Here is a 26,742-nt window from a genome sequence, read left to right on the forward strand (position 1 = left end):
TATAGATTATCTTTGATTTTAATTGGACATTAATTACAGGATGTACATAGTGTTTCATTGAAACAAGAGTGTAACACTGGTGGACAAAGCCCTCTCTGCTCCTTAGGCCAAGAGATGAGTGACGCGCTCCCTGAACCCGAGACGGGCGTGCAGAACACTTTGCTAATACAGGTTTGCGTGTTCAAAGGGGCCAAAACAGAGAAAGAAAAGACTGCTGCCGCCCCATCTCTTTGTGGTTTTCCACATGTAACAGTTTTCACAGACTCAACACAGCAGGATGATCCAGAATTATTCAGTCAGTCTTAACTGAGATGAACGGCATAGGCACCGTTGTATCAAAGCAAATTAAATATCGCAAATTCACCAGCTTGGGTTTTCTTTCATGTTAGTTTTACAGCTCCAATTCGTTCTTTGTTTTTAAAAAAAAAAAAAAAGAAGAAAAAAAAGTTACAACAAAACATATATACAGTTCAACTCGGTAGAGAGAGATATATATATATATACACATATATATACATACAATATTATATAAATATAGTAAAATAGATTAAATTACATTGATTTCACGGTTTTTCCATAAATAGATGTTGGACAATAACAGTTTGGTTATGTGTTAAGTTAGTGTCGGAAGCACAGTGTGCCGTCACGGGACAGGCCCACGACGGCGAGTCCCCGTCGGGCTTTCAAGTTCTTCAGTGTGAAACATTTTCGAAAGCAGGAAACTGTGCGACCACACCGAAAAACACACAAAAACAACCTTTCTTTTAACATGTTTTGGTTGTCGGTGTTGAAGAGCACGCCGGACTTTAGGTTTTAGGGTTTTGTTGTTTTTGTAGTTTTTTTTGCAAGTGTAACAGGTACATTACAACCACTGCATGTGGTCAGATTCAAGGTATTCTCCCATAAAAACAAAAAAAATCAGTTTACCCCCCCACCGCCACCGCCCCTGAACGGGAGGGGAGCAGGGGGTCGGAACCGAAGGCTCGGCGGCCTCCGAGCAGTAGTGTCATCGCCGCGCACGCTGTCCCAACGAAATCTTCAGCAGGTTTTTAACATACAGTTTGAGACTCCTCCTCTTGTGAGACACTCCGCAGCTCCCAGTGTTGGGTTTCGAAAAAAAGGCAGGTTGTGTTGTCTTGTACTACGTTTTACAAGGAAAGCTGACGCTACAAAGCAAGGTCACAAAAGCTTCGGTACGAACACTGGACAGGTGGTGCGACAGGCCTCGCCTGTGAAAAACTGAGTAATTTGTTGTTGTTTCGTTTCGTTTTTTCATAAGTGTGCTGAACGGTAAGTGCTTTCAATATACAAAGATGCTATACAAATACACTTTTTGGCAAAGTAAAAAAAACAAGAAAAGGGGTGGGGGAAGAAAAAAGAAAGAAAGAAACAAACAAACGTTGGAAGGAACTTGATTGTCCTTGAGGAGGATGATACACTTTCAAGTCCGTCGCCTCTTGTCAATCTCCGGGAGATGCTCGCACCTCTCTCGGCAAGACCTTGCTGTCGTTGGCGCCGAGCCCTGAGGTCACAGCCACACTCGTGCGCACACATGACACCGTACCTGAGCGCGAGCTGCATTTTGAACCCTCGAGACTAGCATCTCTGTTTTGAGGCACCTTCAAATATTTGTTGCCAGCTGTACCAATGACTACAGAAAAACAACCCCAAAACATGAGAATAAAAATGAGCAAAAACGACAATGGGAAAAAAAGCTACGATAAAAAGAAAGACAAATAAACAAGTAGAACGCCATCCGTGTGGCCTATAACAGTATACTGTACAAAGTTTGAATACATTCTCTTGGAATGGCAATGGTCCGTTGGCCCGGGAAGTCGAAGCCGAGCATCAAGTGAGTTCTTGTGTTTTCTTTCTTTCTTTACAATAGGGTTTTTGATCTTAGTCTGTTGCGTGGTTGGTTGCGGCGCCCTCCGTCCTCCCGGCAGGCTGCAGCAAGGAGAATGTGTGTGGGCCTTTAGTGTCCGTTGGCCGGTGTGTCCGGGACGGCCGTGGCGTTGTGGATCCAGTCCATGATAATGAGGGTCATGCTGCCGATCATGACGAAGAGGCCGCACAGGAGGAAGGCGGTGGCCTGGAGAGGGAAACAGTTTCAATATTTAGTTATTGTGGCCGGGTCAACAGTTGGACGGGCTTTTCTGGTTACGTTTGGGTAAACGTGCGGGCTTCAAAGGAGCCGACTGCTTACCCCGATCTTTTGCACCGACTTCATGGACTCCTTCTTGACCAGTTTGATGTAGAAAGCCGAGGGCAGGATGAAGATGAGCATGGCGGCGGCGGACGCGCCGATGAAGCCGAAGATGTCTCGGATGGTGGGGACGAAGATGACCAGGGCGTTGGTGCTGGCCAGCAGGACGATGGTGATGATGGTGTGGCGGATCCAGCTGAACTCCTTGGAGCTGGAAAGGTGCTGGTTGATGGAGGTACGAATCTACCCGGAGAGACAGATAGAGAGAGAGAGAGAGGGAGAAAAAAAGAGAGGTCATCATACATGGCCCACTCGAATTCGACCGAAGAGGAATCTCTGGCTCTCTCGGGACGCTTACGGGGAAGAGGACCACGGGCACGGTGAGGGTGACGGCGGTCAGCACCGCCAGGCGGACAATCAGCAGGATCACGTCAGACTTGAAGAATTTGGAGTAGGTGTGCAGCAGCTCGGGCTCCACGTGGACTGTGAGGAAAGACAAGGGAGGGAGGCCCCTTTAGTTTCGGGGAAGCACTTCGCAAGCGCGACAGGTGAAACACACACACGTTGATGGGGTCAAGCGCAGAAACCCTTCAGTGTACTTTGGTATTCAAAGAAATGCCCCGCGATAGCGCAATTCTATTTATTTATTTAGCCTCATTCAATATTGCTCTGTTCATGACGAAGTGCATGGGGCCGCGCACGTCACTGCTTTCTCTCTTTAAACGCCTGTGCCCGGGATAGGCTTCACTTTTTTTCCGACCGCCCTCTGTGTTCCTACGTCCCAAGCACACACACAGCAACCCCACCGAGCAGGTTTCGAAGCAAACATCCTCACAGCGGTTTTTCCAATCGCCACCCGCCCTTTGCTCAAAACTGTTCACAGGGTTCTTTGCCCCGTCACGACGGCCGAGGAAGCCGCCTGCTTATTGTTTAACCGGTTTTCTTGTTCCTGGAACACGCCCCTCTTTCTACGCCCCTCAGATGTTCCGGCCCTGACGAAACAGGAACACCGACATGCTGGCACACACTGGTCAGCTGCATCAGATGGGTCTTTTCACAGAGTTGCATAACAGGCCTTGAGTCCTGTCCTGAGCATTTTGTTTTTTTAAACTCTGTATGTAATTTGGACCTGAACACCTTTTTCCCTTGACTTGCTCTGACGTTTAGAGTTGGTGGTCAATGACCGCTTGTACACCGGTGTGGTTGACTCTTTATTGCTTTTCTAGTTGTCCCTTTTTTGTGAATTTTGGCATATTTCTGATGTGACTTCTCACATGTAACCAGGGGGAAAATTTAGATGACGGAATCCGCTAAATATAATATATAAGTATATCATATAAAAATACAAATTCAACTTACTGTTGAATGTCAGATATCCAAAGAGGGCGGCAAGCAGGTACATGATGAACATGGCCAGGAAGGACACGTTGGCAACGCCCTGCATCTTTCCACGGGAACGGCTGTTGGGGGGGGAGAGAGGGGGAACATTTCAGCACACAAGAAACACAGTCATCTTTGGAGATAAATTCACGGGCGACCTGCCGATAACAGAGAGCGGCTGCAGGCTCGTAGTTTGGGTGAACGTGATGAAATGCGAGGCTGTGCGCGCACTCACTCTTTCAGCTCCTCGTACATCGGCAGGATGGCCGGGTGGCACACAAAGGCGAAGGTCAGGATGGGAACAGCATAGACAGTCTGAGGCACAAAAAAACCCATTACATAAGATTTGACTAGTTTTCATACAAGTTTCAATTCTCCGCGTGTTTGAATTGTCCAAGAGCTTCACCTGGGAGTTGAAGACAAAGTACTTTGGCTTGCAGGTGTCCTCGCTGTAGTCCACGGCGGTGGCGTTCAGCTGGGACAAGGTGGCGTTCAGCACTTTGCTCATGGTCTCGTTCACAGCGTGTAAATCGTCGGGCAGCGGGCATGGGATCTGGAACTTCTTGATGATCACCTGAGGGAAAAACGCGACAGTTTAAAGATGGGTTTCTTACACTGGCTAATTTAATGCCACATTTTTTGGGGGGGCCGACATTTGATTGCTTTTTAAATTCTGCGTCGCGCTGAGGTGTTTTATGACACTGGCTTTGTTGCCCTTCCCGATAATGGAATCCCACTGTTCAGTGGGGGAAGGAGGGAAGCTATGAATTCCATGGAAAAGCTGAACCGGGTTCTCTGACTATAACTCATCTGGAACAGCAGACTGGTTCATACTCCAAAGGGGGCGTGCCGCAAATGTGTGTGTGTGTGTGTGTGTGTGTGTGTTTGGGTTTTACTCACCACAATCAGGAAAAACACCATGCACAGCAGGGACAGACCACTTGTGTAACCAAGGTAACCTGGGGGGAAGGGGATAACACACGCACATTAGTTTCTGTTTTTATGACATGCCTCTATTTTAAAGCTGTGGAATGCTCCTTCCATTTTCTACTTTTATCACTTCACCGTGAGTCGGGAACATTTTAAGACTTTTTTTGGAAGTCGCTGAAAGTGTTTTCACAACCCACACACACACACACACACACACACACACACACACAGCTTACCCAGGTTCCGGAGCAGCGAGAGTGGCAGGATAATGAAGAGCGTCACCAGCAGCACCAGGTAGTCTCCGTTGGTGTACCATTCCCTACAACACGAGAATGAACACGTCAGTGTTTATAAGTCATTAATTAACCAGCTAACCAATGAGTCTGTGTACTCTCCCTTAATTGAATGTATCATTACACGTAGCAGTCCAATGAAATCCTCATGTGACTGGAGGTCTGGACTGTTTCTTTGTAACTTGCATCGCATAAACATTAGCACGACGCCGCCAATTTTACACACAAAGGAGGTTCAGGTCACTCAACTGTTACAACTGTTACATGAACTGTTATGTCATTCCTTCCTTTGTTTAAACGTCTCGCACAGGTCTGACGGCTATTTGGAATTCAGGACTAACGTGAAAGAATCACCCGTTATTGACAATATTTGCAAACCTTTTTGTTTTCTTTTCTTGATTCAGTATTTTGCCCTTTGACATGTTTGTAAAACTGGGTGACGTAGACGGTAACTCATGAATGCTCATATACATTCTCGCTCTACATATAAATTCTATTATGAAATGTATATTATGTGTAATTAATATTAGGTAGTGTCAATGGTAGAAAATATTATATAAATATGAAAGGTAAGGCAAAGGTAAGATTTTTTGGGGTCGTTTTTTCCGCTTTCAGATTATACTTTGTCTCTTACGTGATCAATGTGAAGCATGGTGATCAATCAAAGCTATATTTACAGTATGGCCTTGACTCATCATATATAGTGATATGTTGCTAGTGGTTACCAGCAGCAACTGTAAGCAAATTAGCTCCAAAACTGACAACTCTGTGCACAAAACGTCACTTTAAATGCACTCTCCGGTCAGAATGCTCCTTTACATCCTCTTTGATTTTCTTTCTTTCTTCTGCAGCTTCAGCTCTGATCCGACCCGTCAGCTGCTGCTCTGACACATGCCCCCCTCATCCTTCATCCCCTCTGCTGGCCGAAGGACAAAGAGGCGGCATCGCCCTCTCCGACGCTCACATTTTGAAAGACAAAGGGCAGCCATTTTGCTTGATATGCCGCTGTCCCTGCAGGCAGCCCCCTTGAGGGATGGGTGAGCAAGTCTGTATTAACATTTGATTTAACAGTCACTGTTGCAAAACAGCTTAACAAATATTTTCTCTATGGTGGGAGCTGAACGGCCGCCATAACTGAATCAATTGTTCTTTGGCCAGAGGCCGATCTGACAGACCTGCCCACCAGTTTTTCTTTGAAATCAGTTTGGACTTGGAGGAGAGTTCAGAACCTCCTCTGAAGAGTTGTGTTCTGCAGGATTTTCATGCTCATACTCTTGAATAATGCCTCTTGTTGAGCTGCTTTGGAGATTTTGGCCACTAGTGGCAGTAAAGAGCAACGTTTTCGACGAGTGGGTTTCCATGTTTTTGTACATCGCTTTCAAGTAAACTCCGCCCACGGGGCGCATTGAGGACAGCCGAATCGGCCACCCCCACCCTCAAGACTCTTGGACCGTTGGGACCGTTTCACAGAAAACCTTACATTTTCAACCTCTAACGACCCGAAGGCGGTCACATGTGATTGCTGGGTTCACATAATCTGGTTACTCACCCGTTGGTTTCTCCCAGAAAGGTTTGAATGACGATGGGCAGCTCGTATTTGACGATATAGAGGTAGCTCGACATGGCTGTGGAGGCAAAAATATTCAGTTGGTAAATTTCCCCTTCATGTCCATGTAGGGAACACCACGACAAAAAGAGTGGTGCTGATATTTGGTGAGGGGTGCAGAGCCGACACATGCTTGTGGAATGACTCAACTTTCTACTGGAACTAATCTACATTCCAAAGACACATGGTTTCCAACATTTCTGTTTTGCTTTTACAATTTTTTCTCCCCCCCATCCACTCAGTTTGGATATAGAGTGGCAGTGTTTTAGCCCGTGAAGTAAACCCACGGCGGATGAATACGGAACAGTGGTTCAATTATAGTTGCGCCGCACTCATAACGGGAAGTTGTTATTTGCCGTTAGAAAATGCCTCTCGGGCTCTCACCTCCGATGTTCTGCATGGTGATGGAGAAGGAAGCGGCCAGTTTCCCCGGCAACCCGAAGGCTTTGTAACCCAGCTGCTCGTACACAAGTGCCCCTGCGAAGAGAAAGTCGTGTGAAGAAATTTAAGATTTAGTATTTCTTTTGGTTTAAACCTAAAGAAGCCCTCGGAAGATTGTGCTGGCAAATGTTCGAACAGACCCACCTCCTTCATTGGCCGTCTTCAGCAGCAAGTGGACAGAATACAGGGAGAAGATGGCAACAGCCACGAGGAGAATCCTGTAAACAGAGTGAAGGGGGGGGGGGGGTTTAGCTGAGTGTTAGCCTGCAACCAAGACGGAAACAATGAACGCTGAAGTGCAGCGCTGAATTTTCCTGACTCAGGGACTCAAAATGTCTCATGCCATATTCTCTTGTAACGACTCAAATCGTATTTCTTTTGGGAGAATCTGCCACAATCTCTGCTTCGAGATCATCCTGAGAGCAAGATGAGTGATGGTTTTCCCAAAAACTCTTCCCTTAAAAAAGAAAAGAAAGAAGTGGGCTCAGCTATTCAGGTGATTTTGACTTTAAGAGTCTGCACAGAGACCTTGAAGGCAGGCACCACTCTGCACAGGGTGACGAGTCACACCGGCGAATGGGCGCACCGTTTCCCCGTAAAGGATCCTCTTAGGGGATGCTGCAGCGCCGGCACTGTGTGCTTGGGGTATTAATAGTCCAGGTGGAAATTAATCTCCGGGTCATTTTTAAGACCTGCACCGTAAAGACGCCGCGTTTCGCTTGGCATGTGCCCGTCCAGCAGCTTTGAGCCTGCCTGCCTCTGACCTCCTGATCGGCCGTATCTTATCACTTTATACACTTCAACTCCACAAATATATGCTTTGGGAGAGGCCAGTCTTTTGTAGCTTATGTAAAGAGACGAAAAACGGCGTTCAGAAATGCGATACGCAAACTATCTTCCCTGGTTTGTTGTTGAGGATCAGCTAGACAAACTTCCTCCCTCCTTTTGTCTTTTTTTAAATCCCCACACTTCCTGGTAGCTGCAGAGCTCAGATTGGTCAGCTTGCTGGCGGACAGTGGACCAGCCCCTGCTCCATTCATGATCCCCTGCGAGCTTCCGTGAGATCTCCCTTTACGTAACTCTGGCCCAAATGCTGCAGGATTAACTCGGCTAAGCTGCTTCTCGTGTCACCCCCTGTGTTCGCATAGTGACATACAACCGGCCATTTGGTTGGCCCCGGAAGAACCTTGTGTGCCTCCTCTCAGGACAAATACTCTCATTATGAAATCGTTAAAAATACTCCTTTTCCCTTTCCCTTCTTTCATCAGCTGGTTTCGGGTTGGATGTCAGGGGGAGCAAGCGGATTATGGATCGGTGCTCTGAGTTGCTGAGTGGTTTTGGCCTCTTAAGGTTGTAGGTTTGTTTATTTGTGTACAGAGGAGGACTGGTATTTTCCTAATGATATGGGGCTTTACATTTCTGAGAAAATGCAGTCACCAAATTAAACTGACACAATGAAAAAAATAGAATAATCAAACCAAATGAATTTTGTACCAGATGCTGGTATCTGATCCCCAAAATGCACTGGATAACCAATAGAGGGAGCTCTCATTAAACACTGAATTTGCCCTGTAACAACCAACTTTTCTTCCCCCCCCCCTCATCGTTCCACAGTTTTATCTACAGCAAACCTGATAGTGAGAAGTTAGACTGCACCGGTGAGCCTTTGTAAACTCTCGACCCCCCCCCCCCCCTGTGTAATCTACGGCTCAGGGTTGCGCAGCTGCAGAACACACACAAACACAAACACACACACACACACACACAAAGACACACCCACACGCACTCGCACTCACACACGTTGCTGGTGAGAAAACACACCGTGCAGAGCGAGAGTACATCATGACCCGCAACCTCGACGCAACAGACAAAACCACACCTACCTCGCGCCTCGCCTCCACTGCGGTCGATTATGAAACAAAAGCGTGCACGTTTTAACTGCTGGTGTTCTATTGTTACTTCATCATCGGCCTCTCTTTGCTTTCTGTGAAGTTGTTTTTGTCTTTCCATAATCACCAAATAAGCTTTTAAATTTTTTTTTAAACTACTGAGGCCCTGTGTTGGACATGAGGAAAGTCTAAAGAACCTCAAAATAATAATGGCAGAAGATCTTACACAAAGAGGGCGATGCCAGTGTTGGCCATAGCATAGGACAGACCCAGGATGCCACTGCCCATGATGGCGTTGCCCAGGTTGAAGACGGACATGCCGAAGGAGGCATTGCCCTGGTGCTGTGGGGAGAGAATCAAGGATAAACCGTTAGGGAAATTGTTAAAAAAAAAGTGTTTAAAACAGGAGAAAAGCAAGTCTGAAGATAAGAGGAGCTCTTACATATTCAGTCTCATACTTCTTCTTTCCCAGGTTGTTCTCCGGGAGGAATTTTTGACTCTCCGCGTCTAAGTCGGGGCATTGGCTTGAAAAGGAATGAGAAAAAAAGGAAAGATGTGAATATGGTGTCGGTGTACAAGATGTATAGTGTTTACTAATTTAGTTCATCATGTTTTCAGATGTGCTCTGCAGCCAGCCTCACCCGCCCAGTGGGACTTTCTTCGAACAGTCCTGGTAAGTGCACTCGGTGCTGTTGGAGCTGCTGTTGTCTTCCTCGTGATACTGGTTCAAAAAGTCCATCTCCGTTCTGGCAGTGCACTGTTTCATACTGTAAAATGTCAGAGCACAAGAGCATTTATTTATTATTTATTGTTCACTTTTACGCATCTCTGCTGCCTGGCTGCGTCATGTCCCCGCACCGCCAGCCCACTTGTGCCGAGCTGTGCGCGCTCACGCGCTCCCTTAGAATAATCAATATTATGGCGAGCAGCGTGAGCGCGCCTCAGGTCATGTGACACTGCTTTGGAGAGAGGAGGGAGGGGGGAGTGGGTGACGCACCGGCAGTGGAAAAATACCAGACCGGCATCCGAGTCCACCCTACACCACCTCAGCCGCTGAATGACAAAAAGACGCAGTAAGTGCCGCAGAATCTTGCGCACACTTCCCTCTGGAACAAGTCTTCCCTCACACCAAACATCCTTTCGCTGTGTTTTTTGTTTCATTAAATGAAGCAGAAGGAGGTGACATATTGAAGCAAAGCCGCGTGTGATATTGTAAACCCATTCTGATTTAATGATTATGAATAATATTTTTTTTGTTTGGCTGTACAAAAAAATGTGCACATGTACATGTAAAAAGAGCCCCCCCCCTTCTTTTAAAAGCGTTACCCCAGATCGATTTAATAACATTATTTCCACGGCCGGCGTCTATGGAAACAATGGCACGTGTTGTCCCTTTATGGGCATGGCTCTCCATTTTGCGCAGAGGCTCGTGTTCGGGCGCGCGTTGTGGTTAGACGCTTTACAAAACGAACACATTCAGAGGGGACAGGTTTTTTTTTTGTTGTCCTTTGTTTCTTTGATGTCTTCTTTTTAAAAAAAAAAAAAAAACAACATTTGTTCCTTGTGGGCCTTGTTGCCCTTTTTAACGAACCTGTCAGTCAGTGTGAGAGTGACAGACAGCCCCCGGTGCCACATCCAGACACGAGTCCAGCACTGCAGAACCACTGTCACACCAGACTCGTTATTTATTTATTTGGACCAGGAATGACCCGTTTAGAAATAACGCCTCGGGCCACCCCCATAACATTCCTGGCTCTTTTTTTTTTTCTGGAAAGAGATCCACACACCTAATGTGTGCTGACTTAAATGGCCTCACAAAGAATCGGCAGCACATCTACTTTCATTCAAATGAGATTCAGAGACACAAAACAAAAGGCCTTGTGGTGAGGTAACTAACTGGGTAAATTGTGAAATCCTTCCACCCACTGTGCCGCGTTCCCCCTGTAATTACAGACCGTCTGTGGATAATGAAGATGCCGGCAAGTCTTACCTGTCGAAGATGTGGCAGGAGGGAGGCCCTGTAAAATCCGAAAAAAAGGAGAGGCAGCAAATGTCCGGAAGATTTCTTCACACACACACACACACACACAAAAAAAACCTTCTTCTGATCCTTGAGTGTGTTTAGGTACAACAACAAAAATCACAATTGAATAAGATACAGGTCTGTTGCCAGACAGAATATGATTCAAAAACTGGTAAACAACAACAACGACAACCGTTCTTATGCGCCCACGCGTAAAAGCTCAAAGGAATTTCGATCAATTCACACAAGTTTTAAAAACCCCAACAATTCCCAGAGATGCGCTGCGCTCCGAAACAAGAGCCTGTTCTGCTGGAGGAGGGGTGGGGACTCATCCTTTTTAAAGACGAGCGTTGCATCAGCTCAGACCAGGGGGGGGGGGGGGGGGGGGGGGGGGGGGGGGGGGGGGGAAGAGGAGGAGGAGTTAACGTGGAGGAGGAGACTTTCCTTTTTTTTCATCCTTACGCACATCGGAGCCGTGGTTTTGTGTACAAACAGAGCAGTGACCCAGAGACTGGGAACACCACAGGAGAGCTGTAGTACCCTTCTAGTACAGGTGCTGCGGGCCAGAACAATGTCCCCTTATGAGATCCAGACAGCGAGAGACTATCATGAACACACACACACACACACACACACACTCACAAAATATAATCATGCTCAATGTCAACCAGTTATGATTAGTAAGCCCCCTGACAGAAATATTGCAGGAGAGCATGTTGCTCTAAACCATATATTGTCCACAACCCTGTATATTTTATTCATTCTTGTTGTCCATAATAGGAACGAGTTATAATAACAACCATTTTTCCTATTGATTAATAACAAATTTCATACAAAGCAGGCATTTGTTCATATGCACCTTTTTTTAAGCTGGATGTTATTCAGCACTTAATGATTTAGGAGTGACTTTTGTCACACTAATACAATTAAACCGTCCATTTTTTTTGGGTCAGTTTGGTCACGTTGGTCAAAGAGTAGCTGGACTTTATAAACTGTCTATTTGGTACTTCAAAAAAGATATTTATTTGAACAGTGTATCCATTTGTGTTTATATTTTTCTGTTACCTTGAGCTAACTGTTTTAAAAATGTTTTTAATTTCATTTCTTTGAGCGAACATTTGTACGGAGCCCCCGAAGGGACATGGGAGGGAGATAAAAAGAGATGTGCTTTACCAAGTTCCCGCAAAACTTAAAAAACAATCATATTTTTGCTTACTTTTAGATATTTCACTAAAGTCATTCTTTACTTTTTAGCAATCCATGTTTACAATTCATCAAGCTGGGTACGTTTATCCGTTTCTACCAAAACACTCAAATTAGCTGTCTATTTTGACAATTTATCATCATTTATTATTTCTAGGTAAGCATTTTTATCCATACTTTTAACTGTTTAGCGCACTTTACTAGATTGATAACTTGTTTTTGTACACTCTACATCATGATGGTGTTCAGGTGTTAACAGCTAAGTCAATATGTGTACATTCCGTATATTTTTTTAATCAAATTTTTTTTTCCATGTAGCTCAGATGCAAAATCTTTCCATGTGTATTTGTTCCCAGCTGTTTCTACACAAAAAGCATTGCTATACTTTTTCCTTTTAAAAGCACAATGCGGTGAGTGGTCCCCCGCCCAAATCTTCACAGATACACTTGTGGGTCGGGTCGGCCTGGGAAAGTGGCCTGGACGCCTGTCAGTCCAGATCAGGGCGCGGGCGCAGCTTCAAAGCCGACCTCCCTGTCTGAAGGAGATTACGCACAAACGACCGTCATGTGACAGCGGCCGGCCATCCTGATCCTCATTCAACCAGTTGGCTCATCTCATTGGGTCAGGTGTAGAGGTGTGTGTGTGTGTGTGTGTGTGTGTGTGTGTGTGTGTGTGTGTGTGTGGGAGGGAAATATTCCACAGCTCTGGTTTCACGTTTATTATTAATGCTGGGAAGACAGGGCTGTGCAGAAGACAGACTGTTAATTATAAGGCTGCTTTATGGATCAACCTTTGAATTCAAAGGTCTGACGGATGAACTGTAACACTTCATTCTGATGCAACCGCTGCTAATACTATAACTCATTACAGCTGATAATGATCACTATCTCTCACTATCTTACTTCTACTATCACAACTATATTACAGTACTATTGTACTACATCCGTTGCCTCTATTACTGCTACTCTACTACTATACTACTCTGCGTCTCCTATTGCCACTACTGCTATTTGCACTAAATCTCGTTATACTGCTACTAGTACTACTAATAACACTACTAGTACTAGAAAATATAGCCTACCTCTGCTGCTGCTGCTGCCAGTATCAACACCACCACCACTACTCCCAATCCTCCTCCTACTACTTTTACTACTATTACTACTACCACCAGTATTACAAATACCAATATTTCTTGTTCTACTACTAGTATTACTTCCATCACCACCACCACCCAGCTCTTACTGATCATTGTGGCGGAGATGTGTACTATATGTTAATTTCTCTCCGGCAGCAGCTGCAAATAAAGAGATATTTTTTATCAGGCACATTATGCAACACCGTAATGTCTGTACACACTGAACTGAAAATGTTGGCCTCGCATTCATTTTTGTCTTAGTGATCTTGTGACACATTATGCCAACTGCACACATTCCGCTACCGCGAGTGAACAGCTTTCCTTGATGACGAGGACGATTTCTTTTCTTTTCTTTTGGGATATGAACAGATCTAGAAAAGCCGGACCGTTGCTGTACTGTATTACAGATAATATATATTTTAACGATATATGCAAGGGTTATGGTTGGTCAGATGTCCAGAAGGAGATGCTCTTTAGAAAAAAAACCATAAATCCACTTTCTTCAAAACAGAGGGCAAGGGAACGCAGGAATTATTGAGTCATTACTGGAACATGTCATGATGAAAGAGACAACAAACACAACACACACACACATTCATTCGAAAGGCAAACACGTTCATAAGAACAACTTCGCTCATGCTCTCACTCGCTGTTCCTCATAATCTCTCTCTCTCTCTCACACACACACACACATACACACACATTGTGCATTCCGCTGCCCTCGGTCACACATGAGTACGTTAGTGTGTCTCTCTCTATGTGCGAGCCTTTTGTTCGGGGCTTTAGCTCGACCCGGCAGATCTAAGACGGATCAGGACACTGGAGCGGGGGGCAAAAGGGTGCAAGAGAGGACGTGGTCGGAACACCGGTGCCCCATAACCGCTATCCACAAACACACGCACAGAGAAAAACACTTTTACATGCAACATTTTCCATAGTGTGGGTGAACACTGTAGTGGCACATCTGGTTTCGGGGTTCAGGGAGCAGTCCGTAAGAGAGGGTGACCTGTTAGACCTGTAAGAGAGGGTGTGCTCAGAATGGTCAATGAGGGCGGGTCCACAGGTGACACAAAGTGAACGGAAGCTGAAACAAGCTGGCCAAGGCTAAAAAACTTTCTCCTGCCAGCAGGGCCACTGTAATTACAGTTTTTTTTTTCCAATATTACAACCCCTGCCAGAGTGCTAATACTGCCACTGCAACTCCCAACTGCTACCGCCGGCGGCCTCGAATAATGCTGATCCTGTCGCGTGGCAGCTGCTGCATTGAGGGGCCAATTCTGAGGAGTGTAAGAAACAAGGCGTCCACTGTAAGAGAGTCTGGATCTGAGCGACTTTCACTGAGGCTGTGCACTGTACAACACAAATGAGCCGCCTCTGTCGGCGAGCCCCCAACAATGCCACTCAGCAAACTTGTATGGGTGTGTGCGTGTGTGTGTGTGTGTGTTGAGGCTTGGTTTAACTCTCAGGGGAATTTGTGCGCTCACGCCTAAGCAGAAAAATAATGTGAGGATGTCTGGTGGTTTTCTGAGGCACTCTTGTTTTCTCTGAAGCTGCAAGTAGATTTTTGCCGGTCGCGTCGTCATAATGCAGCGAATAAGCGACATCCTGTCACACTGTCAGTGAGGGAAACCACACAGATCTCACGAGAAACAGGATGATTATAGACGCGGACGGAAATGTACAGAGAAGGTAGGTCTCGTCTGGCAAATCTCCCAATTGTACAAATTGGCGACACAGATTCAGGGCAGTTTCTTAAAAACTCTGGAGCATTGACTCATTCTGTTTGTCAGGTGAGAGTGAGACCGTCTAAACTCTGGTTCCTGCAAACAAAAAAACACAAAGGTGACCCGAGACCGGTGACAAGCAATAGCAGGAAGTTCCTCATTAATGGAGCACCAGGTGTAAAAGAGAATGATTTGGTCACAGATGTCAGAAACATTTAAGATATATTTCAGCTGGATAGCGGGTTGCCAAACTCTGCAGCAGACTCAACGGAACAAAGAAAGAAATGATGATACTCTTTAAAAACTAACAAAGGAATAAAATAAAAATATACTCATTTACTTCCTGGTGAGAATAAGATTGATAGCACTCTCATGTCTGCACGGTAAATACGTGGGCCCGCCCAATATATATATATATATATATTTTTAATTTTCATGTAACCTGGTGTGATATGGTAAAAAGCAACATCTTTTTACAAGTGCATGTGAGACAAGGCACATTTTCCCCGTGTATCTAATCTTTATGCTAAGCTAATCGGCTACCGGCTCCAGCTTGACATTTGGCGCACAGACACGAGAGTGGTTCCGATCTCCTTATGAAATTATAGCCCAGAGAAAAGCAACTTCTTAAGAAAGACACTTTACTTAAATATTCACTTAAAGCTACAGTGTGTCATATTTAGAAAAGCTTATTCACGGAAACTGATTATATTGTCCATAACTGTGTTCATATATGTAATAATCACCTGTAACAAAGAACTGATGTTTTTTCGAATGAGTTAAATATAGTTACAGGAGGTGGACCCGACCTCCGTGTGAGTCGCCATGTTTGCTACGTCGCGTTGAATACGGTTGCTGCACAAAACGGTCCAGAATACGTCGCATTCGCGTTGAATTTTCAGCACTGCTTCCGGAAACCTGAAAGGGAATCAGCAGTGCGCCATCATATAGTGTCCCCTGTCGCTAGCTCAGTCGGTTGCCCTTTGCAACTTTACCACCAGATGCCGCAGGAAAATTACAGTAATTACACACTGGGGCTTTAAAGTCTAAATAATGAAAGAAAAACAATATAAATGCATGTCCAAGTCAACTCCCCCCCCTCCCACCCCCCCATTTTCCAAACCAAAGAAACTGAACCGTACACATGGCTGTAAGTGTTACGGTGGGACCCTGTAGATAATTCATAAATCAGAAAATGAATTGACCCGCCGTGATAGAGAGGCTTGCTTGGATCAGAGTCTAACATTTGCCCTCAGGAGGCGAGACCAAAGTTCTGTGAAAGGATCGGAACAGGATCAACAACATCTACACGTGAACTCTGGCCGGTCAGACCTGATGAGTGACTATTGTTTTGTTCACTGATCCTGTTTTGTCGAGGTTCCTGGTTGTGGCCATGATTTATTTCCTCTGTCATACTGTTGTATCGACAGATTCCTCTGCACACATGATGTGCTTATACATTTTTAATCAAACATAATACACAATTGTGCCTCTATAGGGACATATTTCAAAAACTGGGTGCTGAATCACTAGCTCATTTCCTTTTTTGCCTACATAAAGCGCCATCATGATCCATAATAACGACCTTTCTCTTACATTCTCTGAGTAGTTCCCTCTTTGGGTGTGTGTGTCCATTCTGTGCTTGATTGACATCTTTCACTCTCACCTGTAAAGCGGGACCACATACGGTCCACCTCCACATTTTGAATTGGTACCTGCAGTTCACAGCTCTGTCCGCCTTCATGCAGAGGTCTAATCCAAGGTCAAAGGTCAAAACTAAGCTATGTTTGAGCTCACATTTTTAAACATTTCACAGAGGAAGAAGGGGATAGCACATTTTAACCCGAAAGACTTACAGTGCTCGGTCGATGTGTGGTGAAAACACTTGAGGTTGGTATCTCACGTTTCCCCCCGTCCCCTACCAGAACACATCAGCTCTGTGTTTCTGCCACAAAGCGAGTTCCGATCACAAGTGGTCACTCAGGAGACATTTGTGGAGACGAACTCTAACGCCCGGTGTTTTAAAAGTCGTACCACCGACATATTAAGAGCTGTGCACTTGTGATCGGATCACCCAAGGCACCGGGCACCGGCCAGGTAGGAACAGGGGCAATTATCATCCAAAATGATCATCCGATCAGGCACTGTATTCAACCTGCCAAGCACCAAAAACAGTAACAACGTCTACAGGGACAGCAAAATATTCCAATATTAACCAGATGAAGCCAATAGTCTGAAATAAGACGCTATCATGCAAACAACATTTTCTGATTATCTAGCAATATTCGGATTAAGACCTACTGTACGCGTGGGGGAAACGTCAAAAGCCAGAATTTACAACTTTCCGGCATCTCATGGAATGCCGTGGAGGTCTACTCAAATCGGCTCCGGGCCAGTTGTCCCGCTGGAGGTGACGTGGATGTGATCCGATCGCCACACAGCTGACAACATCCCGTCTACGTCCACCGTCCATTGACCAAACGGATACCTCCCAGGACAGCACGTTTAACTGGGCCAGTCTCCCACTGAGCCCCCCTCCTGTGACTAGCCCCCCCAGCCCACCCCTCCAGCCTATGCCTATTAACTTTTCATTTTCCCTGACTTTAGACCATGGATTTTCTTGCTCCTCAAACTTACTCACCCCCGTCCCCCACTGTGGGCGATCATTCCTGGAACTGTTAACCTCTAAGGAGGATCTTTATTACAATATAGACGGACAACTTTTTTCCTCCCAGGAGGAGATCTCATGATCGGCTATGCTTTATTTGGAAAATAAAGGTTGTCCGGGTTTTTCTCCACTGGCTCTAGGTGTGAAAAAAAGGTTAACCCAAAGATCTGCAGGGGTCAAATGTGCAAGGGGGATGCTTGTTTATGATCTTACAGTTTCTGGGACTATTGAATTCTCTGTAAAAACTGTAAGTTTAATCTAAAATTTCACGTTTTATCTGTGGTATGGCTGTGTGCTTTTTTTTCTCAATGGGCAGCGGGTGCGTGAATTCAGCCGCCATTTGACTTTGGTGACACAAAAGGAGGCTAGTGGCCATCAGACTGAAAAGCAAACAAGTCGCCAAAGAGGAAGTGAGTTATCTTGTCATGTCTCTCACGCACACACACACACACACACACACACACACACACACACACACACACACACACTCGCACAGAGGCCTAGTTGATCCTGATCGAACGTGAGGCCTGCCACAGGATCAGGGTCACTACGTAAACACCCCTTAGCCAAACACGACCTCCTAACACAGTGGGAAAACTCACAGAACCCAACAACCATCACTGGGGTGTCTGCACAGTTCGGACTGCGCTCCAGTAGATTTGCGTCAAATGCCAAAACCACAAGTTTAATTTTCAATACAGGTTCCCATGCCAATCCCAGCCCAATATACTGTAAAGCTAAAAAAGGCTACTTTGGGCCTAAAACTGGTGCAATCAATTGGTAATTTTTAATATCCTATCAAACATTTGACTCCAAGTCCCATTTATTCATTACCGTTTTAAAGGATACGGTGTGAACAATTTAGTGGCATCTAGCAGTGAGCTGTTGCAGATTGTAACCAACTGAACACTCCTCCCTGCACAGCTCCCCTCACTCATGTAAAAATGAGGGGTCCACTCTGTTTGTCTGGGCTGTGGTACAATGTTGTACCTTTAATTTTTCATAACTTCCGAAGAACTTGACACTAAAGACCTACACTCTTTTGAAACTCAAAGTATGTAGAGAGTTTCCTGGATGGATGCTTGACTCGTTAAAAGAGGGCAGATGAATGTTTAAATTGACACATAAGCTTCTTCGTGCCCCATTTTTCTGCTGCTGGATTATGGAAGAGTTTCGGTTTCACCCATTATTGAACACAAAAGACAAATGCTAAAAATAATTGTTGACAAAAATGTAAAAGATAGTGACAAAAATTCAAGAAAGGAGTACGACTAACACCTGGTGGATTGTATGTGGGAAGCCCGCGAGGGATCATGTCTATTTTGCTGCACCGTTGACACGACCACACTGCATTGGTTAAGGAGAGCAAAGACCAATGTCAAAACCTGGAATAGCTGTAATGCAGGTAAATATATTTCCCTTCCTTCCTTATTAAAAATGGCCTAAATCCCTTCATAGCTCCTCCAGACCAAATGTCCGCGCAGGGTGTTTTGATCCACAGGAGTAAAAATCTCACTCCAGCTTTTTTTTTACACAAGTTAATAAATTCTGCTTTCGAATGTCTAGATGTGCTGGAGCATCTCTTGATTCGGCAGCATTACCTTAGTAATCCTCTTACTGGTGGGAAAGTGGTTTAGCGGGCGCATTCTTTATGACAGGAGCACAAATGGGGGGATCACGTTAGCCTTAGGGGCCCCGGGGGGGGGGGGGCACCCCGTCTCGCTCTCCAAAAACTTTCCACCCAGGGATGGACGTCGGTCGGCCCCTGTGAACCCACTGACTTCCCGGTCCACCTCCGCCGGGCTGCTGAGAGATGTGCGCTGTCTCGCAACGAGGGGCAGAGAATGGAAACGCAGACAAAGGGAGGAGAAATGTGTCAGAGGTCGTGTCGGACACAACGCGATCAAAATGATTTCTTTCTTTGTCAGCTTGATGCAATTTACACATCGTCGCAGACAATGGTTAGTCATTGGTAGAATTGTTATACTTGTCTTCACTTACAGAAATCTCCAAAAAAAGACTTTATATTCATTTGACCTATTGTGAGGATTGAATATTATGGTCACTATCTGACACTAGGCGTAGATTAGGGACAAGGAGCGATGAAGTGTCTGCTAGTTTTAGACAGAAAGTTGTCATTTTCCCATCCAGCGGCCACGTTGTTTGAATAGCAATTGCACATGAGCGCAAATTGGCGTGTTGGTCTTGCAAAGCGATTGCACTTTTGATCAACAACTTTTTTTTTTGTTTTTTAAGGGCACACCATCAAGATAGCGATATTCGCCTACATAGGCAGGTGCCCAAATGATATGGTCAAATCAGCAGGAAACGTTTTTTAGGTTTTTTTCTGCTGCATGGATTCAATCTTACCACCCGGTGAATCTGCCCTTGCGATGATAACAATCTGCCAAACTGCAAGTGCGTCCGGCTTTTTGAAGAGAATCAGAAATGGTTTTCTCCGAGTGGTTTGTTACACGCTGCTGCCAAAACACATCTACGATCATTCAAGTGATAAAATGCAGAACTTTCGAACCATGCGCTTGAATAACATTTCCAGAATTCAATGCCCTAAATGTACCTGCGCCGTGCGCATCACACCGCGCACGAAGTAGAGCCCTAGGAGCGCCTTGAGATGAATTAATGAATTGAAAAATTCTTTCGTTGTGTGCCATTTGATGTATTAGAAACAAGCTTCATGTGCAACATATTAATGTCGCTGTGTCTGTTCCACTGCACTGTCACACTTTGCATTCATAGTTTTCTACTGTAGCCAAGTATTAGGTGCAATCTAATAATTGTGTTCTCATTCTTAGTTGTCCTTTCTGTTCTTCTCTGCTTCATTTTTAACCAGAACACATTGTTTTTTAAGGCAATGTAACACAATGCATCGATGTGTTTGGGTAACAGCTGAAACCTGGCTTTTTTCGCTGCAGCGTCACGAGGGCTTTTGGCCAAAAGAGGCAAAACTGTGATGATAGTCATTGCAGTTTCGCTACTCGCACGGCTCCAGCTGTTTTGCATTGTGGGGCAATGCGAGTGTGTTTGTGTATTTGTGCATGATAGTGTGGCTCTTAAAACATGAATTCATGATTTGAGTCCGAATGTCTCACAACCTACCAGCAGGGAGGGGGGGGGGGGCATATACAGGTGATCTGGTTCACAGTGCAGGGTAAAGTTAGGGTATCAGAATTAGGCGCTGCAGTGGATCAGAAGAACACGCACGCACGCATACACACACACGCACACACACAAACACACACACACACACTTGTGACTGTCATTATCCTTCATCTAGCTTGCAGGCCTTATCTTTTCTTATGTCCATGTTACTGCCAGGATTCATGCTGCGTTCCAGTTTACCTCGGAAGTCGGGTTTATCGTTCCAGTATGATCTCAGAACTCGGATTTATGACCTCCGAGCCGGAAATTGCTAATGGAACGCCCCTGCGAGTCGGAATTACGACTAAGGAGGTGGGAAAAAAAAATCACCACCCCAATTTACGTGGTCCGATTTCCGAGGTAAACTGGAACGCAGCATTAACCTTTACATCTTTCAGAGATTTATCATATGGATGTTGGACAGTTACTGTCATTTTCTTGCCCTAACATGTAAATCATATAATTTAGAGAGAAATTAGTTGCAGAGTGAGAAACAAGGCCTGGTCAGTGCCCGGTGACCTCCGATTTCCCGTCTGGTCTGTGTGTGCTTGTCATGTCTCACAGTGGAATATCCCTTCAACACAGGAAGCTTAATGAAATACTTCAACGATGACAGTTTCCTGTCTGCAGATTTTAGTGAGGAGAACACAAAGGGGTCCTGATGTCAGGAAGTGGTGTTGCCCGTGGGGTCATGTGTTAGCTACAGGAAGACAATGTTCCAGTAACGTCCACAGGCGTCATAAAATGTAAATCGTGTCACTAAATTCACCAAAAGGGTGATTTCAAGTAAACGCTAACTTTTGGACTGCCGCTCTCTGAAATTTTGGTTCACATGATGCGTTTCTTAAATTAGGCTTCTAAAGATGTGTGTCTGTTGCTGGACAGCTGGTATGTCAGGACAGCTGCTATGAAACAGATTGTTTTGGGGGTTTTGGAATCACAGTACTGATTAGTGGCCTGTACAAGCAAACTTGTATCAGTTTTTTGTCCACCACAATAACAGAAAGGACTTTCAAGAGGGAGGGATTTAACATGACTATAAATAGGCTTTGACATCAGACTCACTCAGACCACTCATAATGTTAAAAGAAATTCTAGAGAATGATGAAAAGTTATTAAGAAACCTTCCGGGGAGATGAATCAACGCAACACACCTGCGATGTTGCTCGGTGACGGTCAAGCACAAGAGGAGGAACACATCCTTCATGAGACAGTTCCACGTCAAAACAGTCAAATGTCTGAGTTTACGGTGACAGGCAGGATATTGGGTTGTATAAAGCCGTCAATTATTTTTTCTTAAGCCAATTAGCTAAGAAACAATATATCTTCAACATGCTTTGCAACAATTATTAACCCTGTGAAAGGAATAATTTGACATTTTGAATATACGTTGATTTAATTAATAAAAAACTTATTTTATTTTGTAATCTTTTTGGAAATCTATTTTAATGTTCGGATTGAACCAGGCCAAAAAAAACAAAAAAAAACCCACAAAAAAACAAACAGTAAAAGTAAAAGTGAAGTCAGTTTTAAAAAAAAGATCACTGATGCCTTGAGACATTGCTCTGCAACAAAAAGAAAACATCGGAGTGGTTTTAATGGCCCATTTTTTTTATGGGGGCAGAGCTATTCTTGGAAATGACTCCCTAACCGCGGTGGGTCAACACAAGTTTTGTTGGGCATGTGTGTTACTATGAGTGCAGGTATTTAGCAGCGCAGTGTGACACAATACATTATGACTGATTGATTTCTCGTGTGCATACCAAACGGTGCTCTTCCATCTACTGCATGTTGACTAGAGACAAAGTCTGGAATTCTCCCTGTGGAAGATTCGACTTGGGAGGTTGGCTGTGTTTTTCCAAAGCCCACTTCGTTAAAGGGGACATCAAATGATCGTGGCTAGCCCCGCAAAATATCAATATCACCACATCAAATGGAACTTTCATCGCACCATGAGCCTTTTTAAAATGCTTCTAAAACCTGAATAAATCCGTTAAAGCACACAGATGGAGAACTGCTGGCTGTTTAGAACCTGCAATTACAAGCTCTGGTGCTCATACGCAGCTAAAGAAAGACTTAAAACGACGCCGTCCGTGTTTTGTCCACCTCGGCGGCTCTGATTGAGCAGAAGTAAGGGCACATTTACTGTGTTTGACTTTCACACAGCGAACACAGCCGCGCTCAAACACAGCTTAAAACGGAGGACAAACCGATAGTTAGCGTGAACAACGAAGAAAAGAAAAACTAGGGATGATAAGGTCGCAGTAGACCCGACCTCTGGGAAAGCTGAACACACAAATGGCTAATTGAAGAAAGAATAGTAACATTGAGAACCAGTACCTCTCATTCAAGCAAAGTCGGACCAGCACAGTCGCAGAGATCTTCTGCTATATTTCCGTGACGATCTTGAGTTCACCTCCATCCTCTCTCATCTGATCTGACCTGGTTCCAGCCGGGGGGCCTGTACCGCGAAGCAGGATTCGCGTTTATCGGGGTAACTTAAGCTTTAACTCGGGGTTTTCCGTCCCACGAAGCAGGTTTTCTTCTTACTGGGATAAATCACCATGGTAATGGCTAACCTTCTCCGCAGCAGGTTACGTTCCAGATAAGAGATCAAAGCCTGTCAACAGCCCCACCGCTGACCAATCAGATCACTGGAAACCAGTGTCATCATTCAACAGGACAACGGAGTTTAGAGTACTACGTGACAAAAATAATGAAGCGCAGCAGATATTTATGAATGAGTGGATTCATGTCGCTGTTCCAGACTTTTCATGTGTCCACTTTGAACTTCTAATAGACAGAGGGAGAGATTAAATAAATACATATAGACGCATTAATATTAGTGCTTGGACGTTATCTTACGTTAAGCATGTTCCCAATAGAATAAGGAAAAGGCTTGATGTGCTTAATGTTAAGATAACGGCCATAATTGTAGGATTTCAGGTCAGATTTTTTTGACAGGTGTGTTTATGAAGAAGCATATCTGAGAGAAATTTGGTGATTATTCAATGGCTGCCTTAGCACATTAAGTGACGTGAAGCATTTTCACGTTAAACATTTTAGAACATTCCCCTTCATCACAGTTTGATCATCGTCAGACAAAAGGGGCAAAAACATTCACTCAATAGTAGATCCATAAATTCCTGTTTCTTATTTACATGATATTTTTAGGCTGACTTTAAATTAAAAAAAATATTTCAAGTGGTTCTTTTTTTTCCAATTTTAGTTTTTGACATTCCACAAAGTGAAATGAAAATAATGTTTAATAAACTTTCTCATACCTTCCTACACACTCGAAGCAGAGACAATAATACAAGAATGATCACAAATTCTGATTTATGCAGAATTTTTTTTTTGTTTTATTGTTTTTGTTTTGCAGTCTTGAAGATCTTTGGCTTTGGTGTTTGCTTTCTTTTGCCTCGGTGTGGAAAATGGGTGCAGTCAAAGGAGGAAGAGCCTCAGTGGCTTCGGGGCAAACCAACACCTTTCAGCTGCTTGGCCCTGAAATATATTCAAAGTTATTATTTCCTTGCGATTTGCCCAAGTTGTTTGTGTATTTTAGTTAATTGTACGTTGAATCTTCTGACAGAGAGAATTTCCTATAGTTACTGCAGCACGAGTCACTTTTAGATTAATGTAGTGTTTTGGTGGTGAAAGTGCATTTTTGCACTTTAGGTTAACCGATGTGGTCAGGTTCAGAAAAAGTGGACATTGAATTGAGACAAGTATTAAAAAGATTGTAAAAAAAACCTCATCAAGGCATCAAAAAATCACCTTGAAATCCAACTGTAACCCACGCAAATAAAAATGTTGCAGAACTCACAACAGACCCTGCATTCACTTGCTCAGCCGAGACAGGGGATTTATTTAGCAGACCTGCATTATACACTTAGTGAAGTCAATTTTTTTTAAGTTTATTTGAAAAGTTTGTTTACATCATATTAATGCTGTGTCCGTGTGACAGCGGATGTGCTGCATCGTTGTTGCCAACTGTCGCCAAATGCTGGATAGCATTCTGCACTGAGTCACCGTGACTGTGATGTTGCAGCATGTCGGCCCTGCGGTTATCTAGCAATGGGGGCAAAAAAGCAACAAAACAAACTTGTATCAGCAACAGCACCTGGTGCAAATCTCACAGGCTGCACATCCGCTATCCCGACATAATGGACAAGAGCCCTTTGCGTCTGCGTCGCACAAAGCCATACACAGATATGTCGCAGACTTCCTCGTGTCTTTATTCTTTCTCCGTGGCAGCGTGTAGTGTTAAGTTTTTACGAAAATGAAACGAAAAGTGTCTTGCCAGAAAAGTGTGAAGAGGGTGGATTTGAGTCTCTGGGGAAGTGAGAAAGTAGAGCTGGTGCACCAGGTGCTGCGGAGCTCTGCAGTCCATGGCGCCGTTATGCAACGTGCAGGACAACATTTTGGATTCAAGCAGACAAAGTGTCATACAGGTTGTACATGTAAACTCAATAGAAATTAAAATTGAATGATACATTTCTGCAAGAAAATGTTATCATTTTTCGGCAAAGGAACTCGTACTCTGATGGAGGTTGACGAGGGCCCCAATGTCACATTTGACTGATTTCTAACTAAGCATCCTTCTACAGCTCGAGAGCCCAATGCGTCTCCTCTGTGTCTATAGACAACAGTCATATGGTATCAGCGAGCAGCCACTGTAAAGCCGCCTGGTCCATATGTTATTATGTAATCTTCAGTCAAACAGTGAGATGGAATATGAGACAAATGTGCCACCCCCCCACCCACTGATGATTGACATCCCTTTATTGACTTTACTTTATTATTATTATTATTATTATTATTATTATTATTATTATTATTATTATTATTATTATTATTATTATTACTTCTCTCAAACCTACGTGAGGTGGAAATGAACTTGACTCCAAACATGGCTGCTATTATCTGTACTACTACCATGCTGTTGCAACACTAACGTGTGGGGGGGGGGGGGGGGCTTGGGATCTTGATCAAAACTTGTTGCATATAGTATCTTAAACTGACAAAGAAAATAAAAACATGCTATTCTCTACTATTCCCCCCCCCCCCCCCCCTGCAAGACATATTTGATCACATGAGTTGTCGTGAATCTCTCCTGTCAGATAAATCAACTTTTGATTTTGGTGGAATTGACCTTACAACGAATGTTTAGACCTGCGACTAATAACCCTCCTTGTAAAATGAACAAAGTGTATTGGATTACACTGTCTGCAGCCAAACAGGCCTCCGGGCAAACATGTTGCAAATACTCAGAGGCTCACAGGTTTAAGCATTCCTCTGTACACATAACCGCATTTACAGAATAAGTCAGATTCAAGGGGAATTTTAATTAACGATTAGCTTTTGGTCGAGCACTGGCGCTGATCAGAAGTGGATACGCAAATTAGTAAAAAGAAGGAACCAAGACACGATTTTTGAAAAAAGAAAAATCTGATAAGGTGTGGGTGACACTGCAGCCTGAGAGCTAATTCCTTTCTTTGGATAATACAGTCACACCCAACAAGGTGAGGCCTACAAATGCTACTCGTGAGGCAAAGTCCAGCTGCACCTTGTTTTGGGGGAAAGTTTGTGTTACAGCAGCAGAGGGGAAAGTGAAAATAAACAGAAATCAGTTAAAAAAAAAAAAAAAAATTTAAATATGAAAATATAAAGAAACATCACAACTTAAATATATAAAATGTCAAAAGGATTTCACGTGGAAATATAATAAGAGTGCTTAGATTTGTTTAAATAAAATGACATGAGTAAACAGGTAGACAACAATGTAGTAAATGCCAATTATCTGTATAAGAAAAATTACATGGCTTGAGTATTATTTTATAATTTAAAATTTGTCTAACGGCAGGTCGCATATCACACATATAACCTGAAATGGCTCGTGGTGTAACCTCCTTTTACAGGACGGCCCATTGGCAAACAGGCTGTGTTAGTGTTTTTAGTCCTTTGTGCAAAATATTTACATCCCGCAGTGGCTGAGTCGCCGCTCTCTCCCTTCAAGTTCAATATTTACCTAGGGCTGATGACAATCTGAACGCAAATACCCGGGAACAACGATGTGACCACG

The 26,742-nt window shown here is 44.2% G+C and overlaps 1 protein-coding gene and 1 long non-coding RNA gene across 3 annotated transcripts in view; one reads left to right on the forward strand and one right to left on the reverse strand.

Annotated features, from left to right (window-relative positions):
- slc38a2 (solute carrier family 38 member 2) lies at positions 1-23,137 on the reverse strand. Of its 2 annotated transcripts, none has more exons than XM_035647615.2 (15): positions 22,998-23,137; positions 9,387-9,512; positions 9,188-9,269; positions 8,972-9,087; positions 7,001-7,074; positions 6,800-6,892; positions 6,359-6,434; positions 4,753-4,835; positions 4,487-4,545; positions 3,993-4,160; positions 3,822-3,901; positions 3,566-3,666; positions 2,565-2,689; positions 2,207-2,449; positions 1-2,092 (listed from the first exon to the last, which is right to left on the reverse strand). In XM_035647615.2, exons 2-15 carry the CDS (start codon positions 9,509-9,511, stop codon positions 1,976-1,978), a joined length of 1,542 nt encoding a protein of 513 aa, XP_035503508.1. In that variant the 5' UTR covers position 9,512; positions 22,998-23,137; the 3' UTR covers positions 1-1,975. The 2 variants fall into 2 exon arrangements, with proteins under 2 accessions (XP_035503508.1, XP_035503497.1); XM_035647604.2 differs by lacking the exon at positions 22,998-23,137 and adding an exon at positions 10,736-11,088.
- Positions 13,138-26,742, forward strand: part of LOC118318192 — a 16,739-nt gene continuing 3,134 nt past the window's right edge. Inside the window, exons 1-2 of the long non-coding RNA XR_004795636.2 lie at positions 13,138-14,795; positions 17,815-17,908. This is a non-coding gene — a long non-coding RNA (uncharacterized LOC118318192). The remainder of the gene's footprint in view (positions 14,796-17,814; positions 17,909-26,742) is intronic.

This window comes from Scophthalmus maximus, chromosome 12 (genome assembly GCF_022379125.1).
Source record: "Scophthalmus maximus strain ysfricsl-2021 chromosome 12, ASM2237912v1, whole genome shotgun sequence".
In the NCBI taxonomy this organism is placed as follows: domain Eukaryota; kingdom Metazoa; phylum Chordata; class Actinopteri; order Pleuronectiformes; family Scophthalmidae; genus Scophthalmus; species Scophthalmus maximus.